Source organism: Amborella trichopoda, chromosome 10 (assembly GCF_054954075.1).
Source record: "Amborella trichopoda isolate Santa Cruz 75 chromosome 10, AtrichopodaSantaCruz75HAP2 v2.0, whole genome shotgun sequence".
NCBI lineage: Eukaryota > Viridiplantae > Streptophyta > Magnoliopsida > Amborellales > Amborellaceae > Amborella > Amborella trichopoda.
The window spans coordinates 45,707,283-45,729,763 of NC_142345.1; the positions used below are offsets into that span (position 1 = coordinate 45,707,283).

The 22,481-nt window shown below is 36.9% G+C and overlaps 1 protein-coding gene and 1 non-coding gene across 2 annotated transcripts in view; both read right to left on the reverse strand.

The window, feature by feature from the left end:
* Positions 1 to 22,481, reverse strand: part of PEX5 (peroxin 5) — a 34,609-nt gene continuing 12,128 nt past the window's right edge. The window contains exons 7-15 of the mRNA XM_011629909.3: positions 19,829 to 19,996; positions 14,758 to 14,951; positions 14,260 to 14,509; positions 13,324 to 13,408; positions 12,263 to 12,372; positions 10,181 to 10,405; positions 2,388 to 2,453; positions 1,386 to 1,480; positions 1 to 536 (exon numbers count right to left, since the gene is read on the reverse strand). Coding sequence (XP_011628211.1) covers positions 458 to 536; positions 1,386 to 1,480; positions 2,388 to 2,453; positions 10,181 to 10,405; positions 12,263 to 12,372; positions 13,324 to 13,408; positions 14,260 to 14,509; positions 14,758 to 14,951; positions 19,829 to 19,996 — 1,272 coding nt within the window. The 3' untranslated portion in view covers positions 1 to 457. The remainder of the gene's footprint in view (positions 537 to 1,385; positions 1,481 to 2,387; positions 2,454 to 10,180; positions 10,406 to 12,262; positions 12,373 to 13,323; positions 13,409 to 14,259; positions 14,510 to 14,757; positions 14,952 to 19,828; positions 19,997 to 22,481) is intronic.
* On the reverse strand, positions 12,644 to 12,745 carry LOC148780279 (U6 spliceosomal RNA). Its single transcript, XR_016043480.1, has one exon. It is a non-coding gene; the product is annotated as a U6 spliceosomal RNA (small nuclear RNA).

The window sequence follows — 22,481 nt, forward strand, 5'->3', positions numbered from 1 at the left end:
TGGCCAACAACTACCCTTATATATAGATAGCCTACAAATAATTTCATCTATAATGATCCACATCTTTTTATGTGTTGTACAAGGGCATCCATGACCATGTTTTACAAGCAAGTTTGATGATATTATTACAGTCGCATCATGCTCGAAAATGTGGTGCCGAGGATCCCCTTTATTATGCTGTGAGCCACTATCTCTCAAGGTTTGGCTAAAATGCAATCACCTGGTGACTTCATAGGCACCCCTAATGGCTCACTGATGATGGACAATCATTATGACTTTCTATTCTTTTTCCCAACTTACTCTCTCCTCCCACACCAAACCAGAAACTCCTCTAGCCAAGATCCATTGAGAATGCAGTGAGATACTAGCTTTACAAACCCATCTTCAATCCTAGTGAGAGAAAGGAATGAGTCATGGGAATCAAACAATTTACGATGACCAATGTTTGAAAAGGACATCACAGTGGAAACTCTTTTTGGAGAGCATCAAGATTCCGAGTATCACATGCATTCAACATATCGTACCGAGAAGCACACCTGCATAAGAAAAAAAAGCCATGTCATAACATGTGATTTGTATCATTTTAGCATTAATTTTGGAGAATCATATCCTTTTGTCCTCGGCCCATATTGGGGGGGGGGGCTTTAGATGAAATAGTTTTCTTTTTATTGGGTAGATGAGCGTTAAAGCCACCCACCCAAGCCCAGGTTCCCTACATGGGGTATTGTTTTAAATAAAAAACACACACTGATACATTGAATGGTTATTACAAATGATCCACAACATTTTAGGATTTCCAGGGAAACGATCATATAAAATCAGCTTATTGGGGTTACAATAGTTGATGACAATAGCTGGAATAATGTTTTGTATGTGTTACCATTGCGCTAAAACCCAAATAGGTCGGGAGGATCGGTCAACGGCTGGACCGATTTGGATTGCCAATGTGGGGAGAATCAGACCAGTTCTCTGGTGTGAGAATTTAGTCCAACAATAATAAAAATATAAAATTTTTATATTTGAAAAAAATGAAAAACATAAAATATGAAATGGGTTGGAACCAAGCAATTTTAGAGACCGGTCACTCTGAACTAGGCCAATTCCTGGTTCCGGGCAAGAATCAACCTGCGCACCCACTGATTCCAATCTGGATCGACAATTTTTAAATCACTGTGTGATGCTTTGAATGGTCAAAAAACATTCATTGAATGCCTTCCTAAGTTTCTGATTTAAAGAATCAGATAGGTTCATCGGAACCCATGCAGATGATCATTCCTCCATAGTTCATTGCAAGGCTTCTTTTATTGCCTTTCCCCTACATCTTCTAGCACTAAGCTACAGTGTAGTCATGCATTGGGTGCCACAATTTTACCATTTTGACTTACCCCAGAGAAATCCTCAGATACTGCCATGCATTTTCCGCCTTAGGATTCATTGAAAGTGCTCTCACGTAGTAGCTGATGGACTTGTCATAGAGACCCTGCATACCAAGATATAATCAGTTGTTAAACTAGCTGGTTTCTAAAACAAATGACAATTAGGGAGAAGAAAAAATTTACACCCATACATTGAAAACAATAAAAATACCGTAGGCCTGAGGTCCTTATCCAGCTTAAGATGTATTAAGTCATGCTACTAACAAGGGATGAGTACTAAAAGTGGTAGGGCAGGTTATTTATTTTCCCAGAAGATAATAGCCTTTGGGAAATGATATCGAGGAAAAAGCTACTCAGCATGAAACAGGAAAAGGAGACATCTGTTTTGAACTTTGAATCTGAAAGGGCCATAAAACTCCTAGTTTACAGAACCGAGATAGCAGCATTGACCCATTTACTGTTATTCATTCCAGTGAAGTTATAGAAGGAAGGGTACTCCCAATTCCCTGACTGTTTAATGAAAAGGTGTCACCAGCAAAAGAGAGATGCAAGCAATCTCGGAGTGTACATACGAGTGTACATAAATCAGTTAACAGATACGGCGATACACAGTTTACACCAACAATGCAGAATTGTTCTTATCATAATGTAGTGATTCAGATCATGCTATCATGCAATAAATAACTTAAAGAGAAATTTATCAAATTACCCATGTGAGATTAACAATTTAACACTTTACCTATATCGAGTGATTTATTTTCAGAATACCCATTAAATAACAGATTGTATAGAGTTGGAATAGTTCCAAAGGGTAGATTGTTAAATAAATCATCTCTTAGAGGTATTTTGATAAATTTTCCTAAATTAAAAATGCTGAGAAAATAATAAAATCGATTTATAAGGCCAGATGTAGCAAGAGAAAAAAAAGGCTTTATGAGGTCCCCAAATTACACATCAAATCCATTTCATCAACATTCAAATATTAATATTATTTCAGGAGATAGCGTATACCTGATTTGCAAAACTGATTCCCATATTGGCCCATGCGCGAACATAGTTAGGCTTCAAATCTAGAGCCTGAAGAAGCATCAGAACAAAGAATTACTATGGTCCACAGATTTCAGATAAAGATCAGGACAATTCAAAGAAGCAACAATAATAACATTTCCAAAATGCATGAATTTTGTTTTCTAAACAGTAAAGCCAAGCCCTGACACAGTGGTCTTGCACAAAAGAAAGACAATTTACCAACCAACAGACTCTTATGACCTCACACATCAATTAAGGTGTCAAAGACAGGTTAGCTGACATTACAGACATTAACTTCTAGTCATGCTGGCTGATCAGGATTTTTTTTCCAAAACAGAAATAATATGAAACATGCATCTATTATAGGTTACAACTGGGAAAGGTACATTCTTCTGGGAAAGGCACATTCTGTCCTCCTTTCAAAACATTTTTGCTTTAACAACTATTCTTTCACACTTTCTTCATATAGCAATACAATGTTAATATTATCAAGAAAAAAAAAAAACTATTCTTTCACATTACCCCCAAAAGTCAAAAAAGAGGAACTTACACTCTTTTTCACAAACCCCACAAGACCAGCAGGATGAATGGCTGCCTATCATAACGAGCAGGTCATCACTGACTACTGACAGAGAAAAAGTAGGTTCCCATGCTTCAGAAGCTCCCTATTCTCTTTTAATTGATGGAGCACAATATATGACAAAACAAGACATTAAATAATAGTGCTAAACCACAGAATCACAAAATTAATAATTGGAGAAATTCTCATGGGCTCATGCAACTGTTATGGACTGAAAACCTACGTAACAGCTGTAACTCCTATACATAATGGGCCTCACGAAGTGGCTGTAATGGTATTATGGGATCAATGCCATTAAGACCTCCAACTCCTATGAATAGTGGACCTCATGCCCATTAGAACCTGTCATAACAGCTATTGTTTGTAACTCTGCTGTAATGATTGTAATTCATTTTCCATGTTGACTTATTGTAACAGAATTTAAAGGAGTCTAGTTGGTTCATCAGAGAAATTGCTTTCTAATAAAAATAGAAAGTGATTCGGACCTGCTTGTGGATGTCATTCAGAATCAATACCACGCTCCATGGTGGCTAAAGACGATTGCAAATAATTGCCGTACCAGACTTTCTTCTCACCGATGGTCCATTGCATATGTTTATCGGGAGGCAAACATGGTTGTTGATGCCTTTGCTAAGAGGGCATCTGCTGACCCCGGTGCTACTGTGTGGCGCTATAGACCATCAGATTTTCTTTCCTCTCTTTTATTACATGATCTGGGGCAATTGCCCCACTATAGGGTTGTACATTAATTGTTTTTCTCTGCTCATTGACTAATGAAAACACGGGTAGGGGGCCTTCTCCCCCACTAACTTACCCAAAAAAAAACACCCCCATAGGAATGTGTGTATATATATAGGGCACATTGCCCTACGCTTTGTAGAGTGTGAAAAACATATATACTTGATATCCAGTACTTCCAGCGACCCTAGAATCATGTTTTTTCTTCCTTCTTGGGCTTGAAGCTGAGGTGCAACCGCAACCCCGTATTTCCAGCAAGATTATCTCACTTTCTTTTACCAATAAGTAAGTTTTCATCCCAAATTTGTTTATTTTTCAGCAACCTCACATCTCCAGCAACCTCACATTTTCAACAACCTCACAATAATCCCACACTCCTTTCTTTTTCAACAACCACATATTTTCAGCAATGTCACATTTCCAGCAACCTCACAGTAATCCCACACTCCTTTCTTTTTCAACAACCTCATATTTTCAGCAATCTCACATTTCCAGCAATCTCATATTTCCAGCAATCTCACATTTCCATCAACCTCACATTCAAAACTAAGGAATTAGTAGCTTGAAAAGAAAAAAAAACGGTTAGAGAGAGAAGGAAAATGTTGGAAATCAAGCACATTCATGGGAAGCAGTCAATCTGACCACCCAGGATTGATCATTACTACAACTAAAATAGATGGAACAAACTGCTTAGAATGGTCCCTATCTGCCAAAATGTTTATAGGAACCTGGAGGAAATTGGGTTATATCACAGGAAAAGTGAGAGAGCCTCCCACAAATGATCCATCCCATGATGAATGGAAAAGTGAAAACTTGACAAGATGGCATGGCTCCTTCATTCCATGCATCCAAGTATCAGCAGGGGGTGCTATATCTTAAGACTGCAAAGGATATATGGGAGACAGTAGCCAAGACATACATACAACGACAAGATATGGCTGAGATTTACCAATTGCATTGTGAAATAGCGAATTTGCAGCAAGGAGAAATGACTGTGAAAGAGTATTTTGGGATAATACGGCAAATGCGCGAAGAACTAGACCACTATCCGCCTATTAATCCCATTGTTGATGACATTACGAAACGGTTCGAGCAAAGAAGGATCTTTGAGTCCTTAGCAGGCTTATATCCTGAATTTGAACTTCAGAGAGTACAGGTTCTAAGAAAGGACAAATTGCCCTATCTTGAATCTATATATAATTATTTAAGGGGTGAGTCCAGTAGAAAAGTCATTGCAGAAGGACAAAACTCAAGCATCCATCATGAACAATCAGCCTTTGCAACAAGCTTTAAACAAGGAGAAGTGGGTATGAAAGGACAAGATCGTGCTCCACTATCTCCCATTGAAAAGGAGAAACTTAAATGCTCCCATTGTGGGAAGAGGAGACACCTGATAGCATGAGCATTGTTGGGACTTGCATCCACACTTGAAACTGAAACCAAGAAATGCAAGGGCCCATATTGTATCGAGTGAGGGGAACAGCCACACAACCTAATATATCTAGTCCAAGAGATTAGGTGATCAAAGATGTACAACACCAGTTCACTGCCCGCGAGGCTGGACTCAACTCTAAAACACTAGTAGAGCAGCCAGGTAGATATGCAACTACAAACCATGCCTCCAACTTGATGGAGGACAAAGCTATTCTTATTTTAAATCTTTGATTAATTTTAAAAGACGTATCTTCTTATTTTAGTCTTACGGTTCATTTTTTAGGGTTTAAAGTTTGTTTTAGGGAGTCGATGATTTTTTATAATTTTTTGGGATTTTAGTAGATGTTCAAAAAATTTGTTAGAATACTTATGGAATTATTTGTTTTATCAGGAGTAAAATTGTCATTACGAATTTACTTTTAAGTGAAGGGACTTATGGGGTATATTTATAATGTTTTAACTTAAGTGGGTGTAGTTTTGGTCTTTTTCTATCATAATATAATAAAAGGCTATGAGTATTAGGGTTTCTAACATTTTGAAGTGTGAACAGTAAAAACATATTGTGAATAGTGAGCCCTATCTAGGGTTTTGTAGTCACGTTTTTGTGCAAAGAAAGCTGCATCCACTCAAATTTGTGACCTGTATTGATGGTTATTGAACTATTTCTTGCCTCTTTTCTCTAGTTTTAGAACCTAGGTTTTCTTCAACAACAAAGCTAAGAATCTACAACAAGTCTAGGGTTTGGTGATCTTAGGCCAAGTTTCGCCAAAGCAGCCTAGAAATTTGCTGGTTTCAACGGTTTTGTTGGTTCTTTACCTAGGGTGAATTCAATGAACTTATGGCAACAAGAAGAGGTCAAGGCAAGGGTATTCCTATGGATCCACCTCGTGATGAGGATTGGGGTAGCAAAGAGGAATGGGGAAAGCGGATCACCCTACCTTAAACCCCTGGAGGAAGAGAAATAGCCTTTCGGTGATCTGTCAATGAGGATTGAGCAGAAGGGTTGGGAATAGCACACTTTCATCCAAATCCTCCACCGACTTTCAAAGCCCATTCTTGTAAGCTATTCTTCCAAAATATCCCAATCGACATGGTCACATGCTTTCTCCCAATCTAATTTTATTATGAGAACAGGTTGTTTTGCTAAATGTCTTGAGTGGATACACTCATGGGCTACCAAGGCCCCGTCGAGAATCTAGCGGTCTTTCACAAAAGCACTTTAGGAAGGAGAATAACCAAGGGAAGAACCTCTTTCAAGCGAGAGGCTAGGACCATGAAATGATCTTATAGGTTGAGTTGATAAGGCTGATTGGGCGGTAATCTTTTAGATGCTTAGCTCCTTTAATTTTAAGGACAAGGGTGACAAAGGTTGCATTCACAGCTCTATTAATGACTCCTATCTAGTGGAATTCGTCGAATAAAGTGAGAATGTCGCAGCGGAAAGAGTCTCAGAAAATTTTGAAGGGATCCGTGAGGTAGCCATCAAAGACGGTTGGGAGCCATTTGATCAATGGCTGCTCGGATTTCTTCTTCTGAGAATGGTCTCTTGAGCCATAACACTTTATCAGGGGAAAGGGAAATAAAGGAGAGATCCTCCATCCTGGGCCTGGGGCCGACAAGAGCAGCAAACAATTATTTTAAGTATGTGAGAATGGCTTCTTCAATCTCAAGAGGTTGCACGAGAATTCTGTCGCCAAATGTTAAAGTGAGAGATTGTATTGTCCCTACACCTAGAGTTTGCCGTTTTGTGAAAAAATCCAGTGTTGAACTCTCCGCAGTGCAACCACTTGATTATGGATCTCTGGTGCCAAGAAATCTCTTTTTCTTGAGGATTGGTCAATACTCGATCTTGAGTTGGGACCTCAGTTGATGTTCTTGGTCCGAAGCCTGGATTCTTCCAAGATGTCAATATTTTGAATCGCCTGGAGCATGGACGATTTTTAGGATTGGAAGGACCCAAGCAACTAGCAGCTCCAGGATTTTAGAGACACCTTCATAAGGTGAAGCTTGCACTGGATTCTGAAACCAGCCCAACCAGAAACCGACAACTACCAAGAGGGAATAAGGGACAAAAGAGGCCTTTCTTCTAGTCATGCCAATTCAAATTCAAAAGGTTTGGCACCTCTCAAAGCAGGATTTGTGTCCATCAATAACAGGCAATGGTCGGAGGTGGGTTTTGGTAAGGCAGAGATGTGAGATCTAAAGAAAGAAGAATCCCACTCCAAACTTACTAAAAACAGGTCCAATTTAGAAAGGATAAGGGAAGAAGAGTGATTGGACTAAGTGAATGACCCAAATAAAAATTTTCCGTTTTGATAATGCACGAGAGTATCTCAACCATGGATTCAAGAATTATTTTCAAGAACATGGTATAGAAATTCAAACATCATGTTCCTATACACCACAACAAAATCGTGTGGCAGAATGGAAAAAAAGACACACGTTAGAAGTGGTGAGAGGCATCTTAATAGGAACATAGGGTCCTAAGACATTGAAATGAAGAGTTATTATTGCTGCCTATATGATCAATAGAATGCCTACACCTATTCTTGATGGTTCTTATCCTTTCAAACTTCTCCACCATACACTTCCTCTGTTTTCTCTTCCACCAAATTTTGTTGGTCGTGTCTGCTTTGTGCATACACTGAGGCCAGTTAAGAATAAATTAGAACCTCAATCTACCAAATGCGTGTTCCTAGGATACTCGAATTCTTACAACGGATACAAGTGTTACTGTCAGGAAACTAAAAGAAAATCTATTTCAAAGAATGTTACATTCTATGAGAATATACCCTTTTTTTTCCCCAAAGAGATTTGACATCCACTATGCCACCCAACAATCCTATTCCTCTTCCAATGATCACAAATAGTTCTAGTAATCCAACCAAGGAACATGAGGAATCTACTGAGAAACGGCTGAAAGTGTACACCTAGAAAAAGAACTAGGGAAAGTCTAATGTAAACGATTAACCCCAACTCGTTGACTTGTCAGGTACTACTTCTCTTCCTGCCCGTATACCTTTTGAATTCAATTTACATGTTGCCATAATAAAAGGAAAAAAGGAATTGTACTTCTCATCCAATCAGTAAATTTGTTTCTTATGCTTCACTTTCACCTTCTTTTCTTGCATACCTTTGCTCTACTTCCTCTGTTTATATTCCAACCAAAGCTGCAGATGCATTGGCTCATCCATAGTGGAAAGCAGCCATGATTGAGGAAATGATTGCCTTAAAGGAGCAACGAACTTGGGATATAATTGATCGGCCAAAAGAACAACATGTGAGAGGATGCACGTGGGTGTATACCCTAAAGCACAAACCAGATGGTTTGATTGAGAGATACAAAGCTCGTCTGGTGGCTCAAGGTTTTACACAGTTACACAGGGTTGATTATAAGGAAATTTTTGCTCCTGTGGCAAAGTTGAAATCAGTACGGGTAAGCAAATAGGAAATGGCCACTCCACCAACTAGAGGTGAAGAATGCTTTCCTCCATGGAGCTCTACAAGAGGAAGTATATATAGAATTACCACCTGGGTTTTATCCTCAAGGGGAGAAAGGGAAGGTTTGCAAATTGAGGAAAGCTATATATGGATTGAAACAATCACCTAGGGCTTGGTTCGAAAAATTCAGTATGCCAATATGTCAATTCAGATTCAAAGGAGTGTTTATGATCATTCTGTATTTGTTAAAAGAGAATCTTGCTCTAACACAATATTGATAGTATATGTGGATGATGTTGTGCTCATAGGAAATAATGATCACAAAATTCGAGAAGTGAGAGTTCTTGGGCATTGTTTTGACATCAAGGATCTCGCTCCATTGAAATACTACCTTGGAATAGAGGTGCCTAAGTCTAAAAAATGAATTTTTTTGTGTCAAAGGAAGTATACTCTTGATCTCCTCAAAGACACAGGAATGCTTATAGCCAAGCCAGCAGAATCTCCTATAGACGTTAATCACAACTGTACGTTCAATTGTCAGAGCTTCTGAGTAACCCGGTGTATATCAAAGATTAGTGGGTAGACTTATTTATTTGACTATCATACGGCCAGACATTGCATATGTTGTTCGCGTCGCAACTCAATTTATGCACGCACCATGCTCTCATCACTTAGAGGTTGTTTATCACATTTACGATATTTAAAATCTATTTTAGGAAGCGGGCTATTCTATACTAGTCACGGTCATTTGATGTACAAGGTTTCTGCAAAGCGTATTGGGCAGGGTGTTCTATTTATCGATAATCTACCAGTGACTACTTTAAGATAGTCGGTGGTAATTTAGGCACTTGAAAGAGTGAGTAGCAAAGTGTTGTAGTTCAATCTTCAGCAGAAACACTGTATCGAGCAATGGCAAGTGCTACATGTGAAATTAATTTGGAAAGGGTGTTAATTTATCAACTCCTATTATTTCTTGTGATAATCAAGCGGCAATTTATATTGCCTTGAATCCAGTATTTCATGAAATAACCAAGTATATAGAGGTCATTGCACTTTCAAAGAAAAAGTCTCTTCAAAAAAGATATGTATCCATTTGTTCGCTTTGAAAATCAATTGGTAGACACACTTACCAAGGCCTCTAATCGAGTTTGACTAAAGGATACTTTGAGCAAGTTGGGCATCTATAATATATATGACTCCAGTTTGAGGGGGAGTGTAGCAACTGTTATGGGCTCAAGAAAACCTATATAACAGTTGCAACTCCTATACATAATGGGCCTCATGAAGTGGCTGTTATGCCGTTATGGGATCATGCCTATTAAGACCTGCAACTCCTATGAATAAATGGCTATTAGAACCTGTTGTAATTGATATTGTAACTCCTGCTATAATGGTTGAAATTCATTTTGCATGTTGACCTACCTTTAGTGTAACCCCCATAAATATAGATATATATATATATATAAGGTACATACCCTATGATTTGTAGTGTGTGAAAAACATATGTATTTACCTGTGGTTGAATATTATACTCTCTCTCTTTTCTCTCCCAATCTTAACAATAATTTATAGAGATATATACCTGTTGGTATGCATATATTGCATCAGCACTTTGAACGCTATTTGCCTGAGTAGCACCAAGTTTGTTCCAGAGAGAATAATCGTGTGGTTTGAGTTTCAATGCCTTTTGAAAGGATGCAATAGCTTTGTCAAATTCCCTGGATAAGTTGTACAGCACACCGAGAACTATATGGACATCAGCATCCTCTGGGGCCATTCGAGCAGCTTCATTAAAATATCCAGCAACCTATGACAAAGATAAAAATGAGCTATAACAAAGACAAAAATGAGTATAAATGAGAAAATTCCATTTCATCAACTACACATCAAAAACTGAGAAGAACCAATTTTCAAACATGGGCTGACTAGGCTATGCAAACAAACAGCTCATTAAATTTCCATGAGTTAAATGAAATATAAAGATCACAAAAGACCATAATTAGATACTATGTAAAAGTTTCAACAAGTTAATTAATAAGATAACAAAATAGATTAAAGATGAAAAATAAATATGTTAATATCACTAAAGAATTCCAAAAAAGGCTTGTATAGTGATATCTTAGCTACTATGCAAGAGTGAGTTGGAGGAGAGGACATCCATATAAGCATGCATGTAATGGATGATACAACTTTTTATCACCTTTAGAGGTGGTGCTTTTAACACTTTCCACTCTCATTTATGTACCCAAGTCATAATTTGTAGAAGTGGAACTTTCTCTTTTTCTTTTCTTTTTTGACAAGGTTACATAAGAATGGAACTTGAGATGTTGGGCTATGAAAACCTAGCCCGTACCGTATTGACCCAAGCCCGTTTCCTTTAGATGTAAGGCTATGGAACTTTTCTCATTTTTTTACCTTTAATAAAGGGTTATTTACATTTTAAAATATTATTTCAAAACATAGGGTTTCTAGAACACAAAACACATGTTGTGAGGGGAGCGAACTGGAACTTGTGCTTTGGCTAATGTGAGGTGTAGTTCATAGGAAGTCTCATTTGTAAAAGGGAGGTAGTTGTTTTGGGGAAGTCATGTCTTTGGTCATGTGGCCACTTCTTTTACACTTCCCTTTAATAGAACTTAGTCTATTAAAGAAAGCGAAAATCGAAAGAACCTTTATCCGCTCTATTGATGGCAAGGGAACCAGCCTTTTGATTGATCTCTCCAGTGTTTCAGAAAATTAACTCAGTCAAGGTACTAGGCCCTTGGCCGAGCCGAGTAATTCGGCTGAGCCGATTGGACTCGACCAAGTTAAGTACACCACAAAAAAAATGAAATAACTTTTAAGAAAAGGGTAAAAAATATCTTAAAAATCTTAAAAAATAAGAAGTAAAAAGGATTAATAGAATCATTAGGAGACTAAATAAGATGGAAAAAAACTATAAAATATTGATTATTGAATAATTGGATTTATAGCACAAATATTTCAAAAAGAATTTAAGAGAAGGGAAAAATATGAAAGTTCCCAAATGATCATAATAACTAACGGCATCTTCTAAAGAAGTATTTCTAACAATTATGCTTGTGTTTTCTATTTTTTTATACTTTTTTCATCTTTAATTTATTTTTTTAGTATTTATTTGGGCCTGGAGAGTTGTACACCTAACTCGCCGAGACCTCGCACGTTAATTGGCATGTCCAAATAGAGTCAGCCGAGGCCAGGCACACTGGACCTCTCTAACAATATGGATAACACAATCCACAACCAGGTTACCAAAGATCTCATCCATTACACCAACATTCCTCCACCAAAATTCCATAGTATTGGCATGCCCACTTTATAATGGTATAAAGCGAATCACCTTCCACCATAAATAGCCAAAAAAACATTAGAAGTACATTGAAGATTTGAATGCATAAATACAAAAAAATAAATAAATAAATAAAACACTTGAAGGAATAAAGAGGCATTTAACTTGAGAAATACATTGACTGAGTAATGAAGCACGTAGCTCCAGTAAGGAAGACTCTTCATTCTAATATGCCCCACTTTTCTTATCACAAGGTACTATGACTGGAATCAGATGTCATCCATCTTAACCATCTTATTTCAGAGAAAGATCATGATATAGATGGTAATAAAGTTTATGAGCAACACAGACACTTACATCAGCATGCACAAGAACATCAGGTTCCCCAGGAGGGATAAGTGTCCCATACTTCGAATGATGTTGAAGCCATCCACGAAGGTATTTCAAAGCTGCCGCCTGTTCTAGCTCTGAAAGGTCGGAAAAAAATTCAATTATTCTAAACTCAATGACATATACACCCAATTTCTCTTGCCAAAAATGACATCAACTACAAGATTATGATGATCATTTAGCTGATCTAGCACCTCTGAACTTGAAGTCCTACCATTACAAGGTTAAACCATTAACTACAATTCATCAATCCAAACAATCAAAACCATACTCCTAGACACATAATGGCATTTTGTCACTAATGTCAACAGCAGTTCTGTTTTATTTTTTCTTTTATTTTTGTGTGGATAAAGTTTGAACCATCTATTGATTTGAGTGTGTCATCCTTGTGTGGAGGACTTGATAATCTTTCTCTGTATGGTTCCAATTAATCAAACACAGAGGACATTTAAAAATTAATCAAGAGGTACACATTTGCATGATGAATAGTTTTGATGAACAGCACACAGAGATGAAATGTTGATAGTGATATTCTTTTGCATACCCATGAAGAAGTTTGGCCACAAGATATTTCCCAATAAACAACTGGGTACCTACAACAGTAGCTAACAAATGCCGTGCGTCTAGCATGTCTGCAAAATCAGGTCCAACTCTCATTGACAGAGAAGAATCTGAAACCATCAAACATGGCTGACCTCTACAAATAAGGCATATGCTTCTGTTTTCCAATTGTTCTAAAACAGTTTCAGAGTTCTTCATAGACATAAATGTATTACATCATAAAATGAACTGTGGAGCTCGAAGGAATCAGGAAATACTACTTAAAAATAGAACATGAAATTGCTGGGAGTCCTGACCATATCAAGCAAGCATATGACAAACTAGAAAGAATTACTTTCAAACGAATAATGTATTCAATAACATAAACAGTCACAAAAACATAAGTTGGAATGACCATGCTGCCTATGAGACCATAACTAAAGATGTTTCTCACGATAGGATTGATATAGCACATCAAACCAACTCACCATTCGTGTGGCTTACGCCAAGAGCAAGAAGTACTTCCAAGTTTGTAGGGTCAGCATCCCTTGCACGTATCATTGACGCAATAGCCTGCAGCAAGAACAGGTAACTTCATAATGTAAATTCTCAATCACCATATTAAAGTGCCCAAAGTCCAATCAATTCTTTTATAGTTAATAATTGTGTGCTTTCATTGATTCGTGAAGATTTAGATTGTGACACAAAATGTGCACTTGGGCATAATAAAAAGAATAACCAAATGTCTATGGGTTAGCTGGGGCATAAAGAGAATCTCAGATGATGAAGGGGGGAGTCTCTAGCTACCACCTCCAAAGCAAGTAAACAAGTCAACTCACAGGACTTGTGGCACGAGCCCAATCACTATTTAAAACATCCCTTTGATTCTGAAACTCAATTTGATTAACTCAGAACTGGAATCCATGTCACTTATTTTCCTTCTTTTAACAAGAAATAAAGATCAAATAAAACCAACAGCACTTGCGAAATCTCAGATAAGCTACCAAAGATAACTAGCAATCCCTAGATTAGTGAGTCATCCGCTGCAGTTCATTTTCTACATACATGGAAATATCGATCCCTACATTAGTCAAACTGTATGAGCATCAGATGAAAAAATATCAATGATTCATGTGATTCTAAAAACTATCAAACATGGCATTAAATACAAGTAAGAAACTATTGAACTGTTAACAGTAAAAAGCGAATAGCAAGCAAGGCCAATCTTTCAGATATAGTATCCAATACAATCATAGCATAATGAATAGAATCTATGCAAGTAAAATATAAATAACCCATACAATGGCTTAAAGATTTGAATATGCCCCTTTCTTAACTAAATATGTCCAGAAATTTATTAGCAGAACTTGTGTGTATATGGTGAGCTTTGAAATGCACATCAGCATTTAGAAAATTCTTCTCACCTGCTGGTCATCATCATTTTCAGCGTTTGCAATTCCAAGCAACCTCCATCCTTCAGCATTGTCAGGATTCTTCAAAACTTCAGCCTCCAAAGCGAGCACTGCTTCACTTAAAAGCCCATTACGAAATAGCTCCTGACCTTCTTTAAGAGGATTTGGATGACCAACATAAGGATTCTGACTAGCAAAAACATAGATCCCACTTGAAGAACCTGATGGCTTCTGGACCGGCCCCAAACTCTCTTCAAGAAACCTGCAGTTCACATTCAAATGCGTCATAAATAAGAGAGGACTTGATAAAATTACACTTCAGCACCTAGAATAACAAAGACAAAATGAAGGAATTAAGAACAGAAGCATCATGTCACTGACACAATCCATACAGTTTCATAAGACTTCTAAGAGCTGCATTCTTTTGTTCCACTATGAGGTGAGACCCAAACTATAAAGAATTGACTACTGGAAAGCATTCAAGATAAACTTTACGTTGCAAGAACTTACTTGTCATATTCATCAGCCCAATGATCAGTCGGACCATCTCCAAAAGCACCCTTGGACATCTGATCATGGAACTCATCACCCCAATCTTGCAGATGCAGCTTGGAGAACTCATTGACCCATTGATCCTCGGTGTTTCCACGCTGCTGCTGTTCATTCGCAAACTCGCGTATCCATGCATTTTCAGTATGTGGAAGCTGAAAGATGACCAGGCATAGGAAACATAAATTACAACCAAAGAAAAAAACACCATTGGAAAAATATGAATCCTCCAGCAAAGGCATGATAAGTTGAACTGCAAGCTCAATCTGATACAAGACATGATGCCCTAAAAGAAAACTGATCACTATAGGCATATGATTGAGTACTGTATCGCATGTTTGGCAATATACTTTTGTGTCGGGATACAATTTAACACCATACTTTAAAGGCAAAGTTAAAACAATCTTTTTCTATTCTTCCACTTGAAGATCCTATGCAACATTCAGCAACAAGGAATATACACCAGTGAATGCAATCCAACAAAATTGTCCAAAGACAGGCAACTTCTCAACAAGCTCTACTTCCCGTGTAAAGATTTCAACGGGCAACTCCTCGACAAGGTCTACTTCCAATGGAAACAGGTATTCCCACTCAAAGCATCTACTATATCCACTGAAGTATATTATTGATTAAGTATACTGTTTGAAGCAGTTTTTTTTGTTTTTGGGTAATTCAGTGGGGATGACGAGCCCCTACCCGTTTTTTGCAATCGTTAGTGGTTTTTGAATGTGTTAGGTGAGACTGGAGACCTTAGCTGGGGTACAAGTGGTGCTACCACCACGAATGGACCACCACAAGAGCTTGCAACTTTCTTCACAAGGAGTACAATGAATTGCCAAGATTAAATTCTAGGAGCCATCAAATTGCTTGAGTCCAGATTTCACAGTCAGAAAGTGCTTGTGGTCCAGGATAAATAACAAACAACGGGATCAGATCAGTCACTCAAAATCATGTGGAACAAGTTCTAGTTGTTGCTTTTCTAATTGGAACTAACTCTAATTGCCAATTGAACTCTGGACACAACGCACACATACATACGAACAAGCACGTGTGCCTGCCCGACCGCTTGCATGCACACCTGCAGTACACGCACACGTATATTGGGAATGCTTGCATATTGTCATGAGCTACTTTATATAGCATTAGCTCACGGCCCAAAAATTCCTAAAAAAAGGCTATTTTGGGGGATTTGCTTGACTCTAGATTTTGTCGATGAACCATAGTCATCCTGGCAAACATGCTTATGAAAGGAAATCTTAAAAAATCACCCAAAAAATAGACTTTTAAGGAATGGGGGGGGGCGGGGGGGCGGGGGGGCGGGGGACACGATTAGTGAATGTACCCATTGATATGGTAAGACTTTACAAGAATATATTTATAATTTATCACGAAAGTGATCTTCCTGGATGATTACAACAAAGATAAAACATAAACCTGAATTTCTAACCCCATCCCAGCCAATTAATAAGCCATCTCATTTGCTTTCTTACATGAGTGGTGGAGTGTAACAAAGAGGTTGCCAAATTCCACAAAAATCTCAAAAAAGATACTCTTTAGCTTTCAGGGTCAATTTCTTCCTCATCATAGATACCCTCCAGCTTCAATTTGCGGGCCTTAGGCGCATTTGTTTGACCACAAATTTGTAGATCACCAGATGAACAAATTGAAAACAGAGACATAAATTTTGATTTTGATATCTTAAAATCCTAGATCTAAATAGATGGGCAGTGTTCACTGAATTTTCTCTTTCCTAAGGAAATCCACTTTCTGGTTTTTACTTATATTCGTATTTCTCTTTAGGATTGTGAAAACTTTGGGTTGAACCTAGATAGTTTTTTTAGGATTTTTGGTTCACAAGCTAATGTTGTCGAAATTAGCTACCTCATGGGAGTATGCAATACACGCACGCATGCGCACACAGGCAAACCTGCCCTCTCTTTTTGTTTTAATAAACAAATACAAAAAGAAAACTAAAAAACGCACCCTAGAAAGCATTTTTTTAGCCCAATTAATACGGTCCGTCCATTTTGGTGAGATGCTCAGATCTAGGCCTTAGAAAGATTTTTCCATTTCCAAATTTTTTAGATTATTTTATTATCATTAGATAAACAATGTTAAAAAGAGAAAAATGATTTTGAGTTTGTAAAAGATAGATCTTGAAATTCACTAAATGGATGGTTAGATTCATTGTTGGAGGGTACTCATTTTGACCATATCTAGGATGCAAATTGAATTCCATTTTTATGGGGATTGATTATTAGGATGAAGAGATGGTATGCAATTTTTGGCGTCCATAAATATCGTTTTTTAAAAAGTGTAGTTTCATTATATTCCAACAACCCGGCGACATGAAATAGGAAAAAGTTTATATAAGGTTGACACCTTGAAATGTAGAACTAAGGTGCACCTCTAAATCCATCAAAAAAAGGTTGTTTGACTTTTGATGTTGGAAAACCATCTAATTGATAGATATAGATATGGAGAGAAAAAAGGAGATTTCAAGTCCTAAAAACAGTACATCTTACAACATATTATTTGGACTGTCAATTTTCAAGATTTTCATGTGTTTATAGATATGCTTGATTTGAACTATTTTTTGAGCTTAAAATTTTATTGTTAAGAGATAAAACTAGATTCTTGCATCATCCTAAGAATTTTCATCACCAAAATTGCATCTCATGACAGAGTTTGGAGGTGCACCTTACTTAGATTTTTTAAGGTTGCAACCTCACGCAAACCACACCAAAAAAAATATAAAGACTTGGAGTTGGGTGGACAAAGTGAAGATGTATTTCTGGAGTCTCATGTGATTGTCGCATAGCAATGAAATGGAAGGGAAAGTTCTATAAGATGACTGTAAGATCATCCATGATTTATGGGATGGAATATTGGGCAGTAAAGAAACACCATATTCATAGAATGAGTGTAACTGAGATGAGGATGTTGAGATGAATGAGTGGCAAAACAATAAAGACAATAATTCAGAATCAATACATCAGAGGGAACTTAGGGGTAGCTCAAATAGGTAATAAAATGAGAGAAAGTAGACTTAGGTGGTCTAATCATGTGCAGCGTCGACTTAAAATAGTATCGGTTAGGAAGGGGGATTTGGTCCAAGTCGAAGGCTCTAAAATGGATACGGAATGCCCAAAAGAACATGGATGAAAGTAGTGAGAAGAGGTATGGTGACCTATGGTCTGACTGAGGGTATGGTCCTTGATAGAGCGGAATGGCGGAACAAGATTTGTGCACCCAATCCTAAATAGTTGAGATAAGGCTCAGATGATGATGACGATGATAATGGTGATTGTATATATATATATATATGTATATATATATATATATATATATATATATATATATATATATGCACCCGATCCTAAATAGTTGAGATAAGGCTCAGATGATGATGACGATGATAATGGTGATTGTACATATATATATATATATATATATATATATATATGCACCCGATCCTAAATAGTTTAGATAAGGCTCAGATGATGATGACAATGATAATAGTGATTGTATATATATATATATGTATATATATATATATATATATATATATATATATATATATGCACCCGATCCTAAATAATTTAGATAAGGCTCAGATGACGATGATAATGGTGATTGTATATATATATATATATATATATATATATATATATATATATATATATATATATGCACCCGATCCTAAATAGTTGAGATAAGTCTCAGATGATGATGACGATGACGATGAAAATGATGATGGCGATTGTATGTATATATATATATATATACACACACACACACACACACACACACACACACACATATATATTAAGAAAAATGTTTATAGAAGGTGTCAATCTTATACTATAGAAGTAAGGCGCACTTCAAAAATCCACGAAAAAAAGTTGTTCCAATATCAAAAAACCCTTCAATTAATCATCTCAACATCAAGATGTATGGATATAGAAAGAGGATTTCAATACCTAAAAATAGTGTATCTTGCGGCACATTATCTAGACTATCAATTTTCAGAATTTTTAAGGGTTTATAGAGCTACTTGATCAACATAATTTTTGGAGCTTTAAATTTCATAATTAGGGGTGTAATTAGATTTTTAGCCCTACATCTTTTAGTACAATTTAGAGGTGCGCCTTACTTTGATTGTTTAAGGTTGACACCTTATCCAAACCACACCCACATGTGTGTATAATTAATCTTCACAAGATCACTCTCCATATGTGTGCGTGTGAAAAGATCATGTAAGACCACAGGCCTATACTATAGTATAAGCCTGTTGGAGTCAATAGAGTTCGTTGGACACCAATTCTGCATACATGCTCATCTCATCCTAGATATCTGAATAAATATATTTGCACAAATAAAGTGGTAAGTGTTCAACTATCATGTTTCTCTTCCTGGCAGAGATCACTAGCTGTTTCACTGCAAATGAAGAAATATATAGAGGCTCAAATAAAGTGCTATATAAGGACCCTAAAAAAAAGAGTCCACACTTCCAGATGGTAAGCCAACTGAAGTTCATAACTCAAGAACAGACCTGGCACTGTCATTTGGAAGTTATAAGCTGCATATTAAAAAACATAAAATGTCAAATAGTTAAGACAATATTTTAAAGAGCCATCTAAGGCATAATTGTCAGCTAATATCCAAATACCAACAGCCAAAGCAAAGCCACAAGAGAATTTGTGAAACAAATGACAAAAAAATTTCTGAAAGCAGGCATCAAAATTATAATCATTTGTCCCAATAGAAAAAGAGAAGTACAGGCAGCAAGCGTTAAAAAATATTCACAAGTCACATTCTAGACCCACATTTCACTGTCAATATCAGACAAGCAGCAGCCAAGTGCACCGGAACGACCACATTTATGGTTGAAGGTTGTTGCAAGGGAGGAAATTGATCCAAGAGAATATTGAATACAATGGAATAGACAAAAGAGATCATCGATAGACCAATAAAGCGGTTGGCAATAAAAGTGGGGTATCAAATAAAACAAGGAAAAACAAAAAAATACCTCTCCTGCAAATTGATCAGCCCAGGAATTTATATTATTATTATGCTGCTGATCAAACTCCTCAACCCAGCCACTTGATTGAGATGGCACAGCAGGCTTGACTTGATTGTTGTCAACAATAAGCTCCCCACGACTCATCTTTGATACAAACTGAAGAAACTTTGAGTTCTGCAAAGCATATTCGCATATTAGATGTATAAGAAAAAAAAAAAAATCAAAATTATAAACAAGCAACAACAGTTCATTAGCACATTATGCACAATGTGAAGTATGGAATGGGTAAATGTTTTTCTCATTCGAACTTTCCCATAGACAAACTTTTCAATCAACTGTATAAATTAATTTCTCAATCCATTTTTCCTATATGTTAATCACAAAAAACATTTGAACAATTTATTCTCACCAATGTTCGAAAATTCACCCGCCTAGCCACCTAGGTGTAAAAATTCCAAATAACGCCTAGGCACTAGTTAGGCGGGACTATTAGGTGTACTGCATCTAGGCGCCACTTCGTGATAGTTTGTCAAATGGCAGAAAAAACCTTTGGCGAAGGTCAAAATTTATCATTTCCCCCCCCGAAATAGGAGGAAAACGGTTTTGGGGTCAACACCATACCTTTTTAGAAAGAGAAAAACTCCCCCAAAAACCTTTCTTTTGTGATTTATCAAAAAATCGATGAATTTTTTATTTTTTCGATTTCTTCCCAAAACAAAAGCAATATTCGTGAGTGTTTTTTAAGTTTCTAGTAGTCGAGACCCAATAGATAAGGCTTGCACCGACATCAATTTGATTTTGATATTTTAAAAATATTATCATATTTGAATAAGAGTTTTGATTTGATTTTGCTATAATTTATTATGTTATATTTGTTTTTTCTTTTACTTTTTTTTTTTTCTTTTACGATGTATTCACATGTTTGTAGTTGAAAGATTGATTTTTTTTTTTTTGTGATTTAATGAATTTTTTCTCATTTGGACGATGAAATTGGGCTTTTGAAAATAGCCATAAACTTAGGATAAAATTGATATTTTATAAATATTTGATATCCAAAACCAAATCTTATGGATATTAATTAATAAACAATAATTATAATATAACTTTCATCTCAATTAACAGTCCACCGTTCCTTATTCCTGGGTGCTCACCTAGGCGGGTGGCCAGCCCCCCAAAACACCTAGGCAGGCACGCCTGTCTTTTTGAACATTGATTCTCACTAGCCGACCCCAAATAATTGGATAAGGCTTGGATGATGATGATGATTCTCCCTAGATTCTTTTCATCAGTTTGATGGCGGATATCATAACCCTAGACTACAAATTTATAATATTTTTCTACAAGAAAAAGAATGAATGATGAAGATCATGTGTTCATTCATTAAAAATTCCAAAGAGGTTATGCTAAAAATTTCCAAATGAACCATCTTAGAGTAATACTCCAGTCCAAGAAAACTATGCAAAACTACTAGCCAATCCGGCTTCCTTTCATACAAATGTGTCATGTTCCAACACCGGAAGCCAAACTCTATAGGCATGTAGCTGCTCCAAGAATGATGAACTAGGTAAGCACCAAACAATACCCCTAGAAACGATAAGGAAATAGATAGATGCCCATCAAAGAGGTTGTTAACACCTGGCTTCAATGTGGGATCTATCGCAACCTGATCCAGGGAAAATTAGAGAACAACTTAGGTAGGTTTTGTTCCACGAATGGATCCACCTAGTGGGATCATGATTTCTCCGAAATTGTTCTCACCCCTGGATTACTGAAGGGGAACCTCTCAACATGATTTGGTGGTGTTAGCAGGTCTTTCTCAAGATTGAGGGACTGCAAACATTCTAAAGGGAACTCTGAATTTGCAGGTTCATTGAAGATTTCATTTGTTGACATGCAGCCATGCACACAGTAGGCATTGAAATGGCTCCATTCTCAACCCAAAGTTGGTTTGGGTTGAGAATGAGAGTTATTTCCACAAAGTGTTCAACATAAGACATACTGTGAATAAAGATTAGTTTAATATTTTCAGAAAACTACTCACTATTGCTACAGGAACACTTATTGTAGGAGGGGGTTGCTTTCTGGGTTGGAATAGCTATTGATGAGATGTTAGCTCACCATCGCATAGGTAAGTTCATACAACTTAGGAATTAAATCTAACAAACTACCCATTTCCACAGGTTAGTGTTTAAACATAGCTTGCTTTCGATGAAGACCAAAAAAAAAAGCTACCAATCAGGAGAAACTGCATTTTTCCACAATATCCTATTTTTCAACTTCTTGAGAAGCATAGACTGGTGATGCCATTCAACTTCTATAGCAGTTTAGAAAACTTTTGTAGCAATTGAAAACCCAAAAAGCAAATTCTTAATAAATCCATAACTCCAATTGTTACCCCATTTTCTCAACCCTTAGTATACTAGATGGTAAAATTTTACGTTGGCTGCTCTCGGGCATTCCTATAAGCCCCAACATTTTGTATAGGGTCTTTTGACCTATTTTTTGACCGAGAGACCCGACTTATGGGTACTCTCGAATCCCCCTTATGTTTCATGTTACTTTCACGGCAATACAAAAGTTAACTTTATCACAAAAAAAAAAATTCACATTGGCTGCTACCTAACACAACCATGCCCTTTTACCCAGGTATGGGATGGAT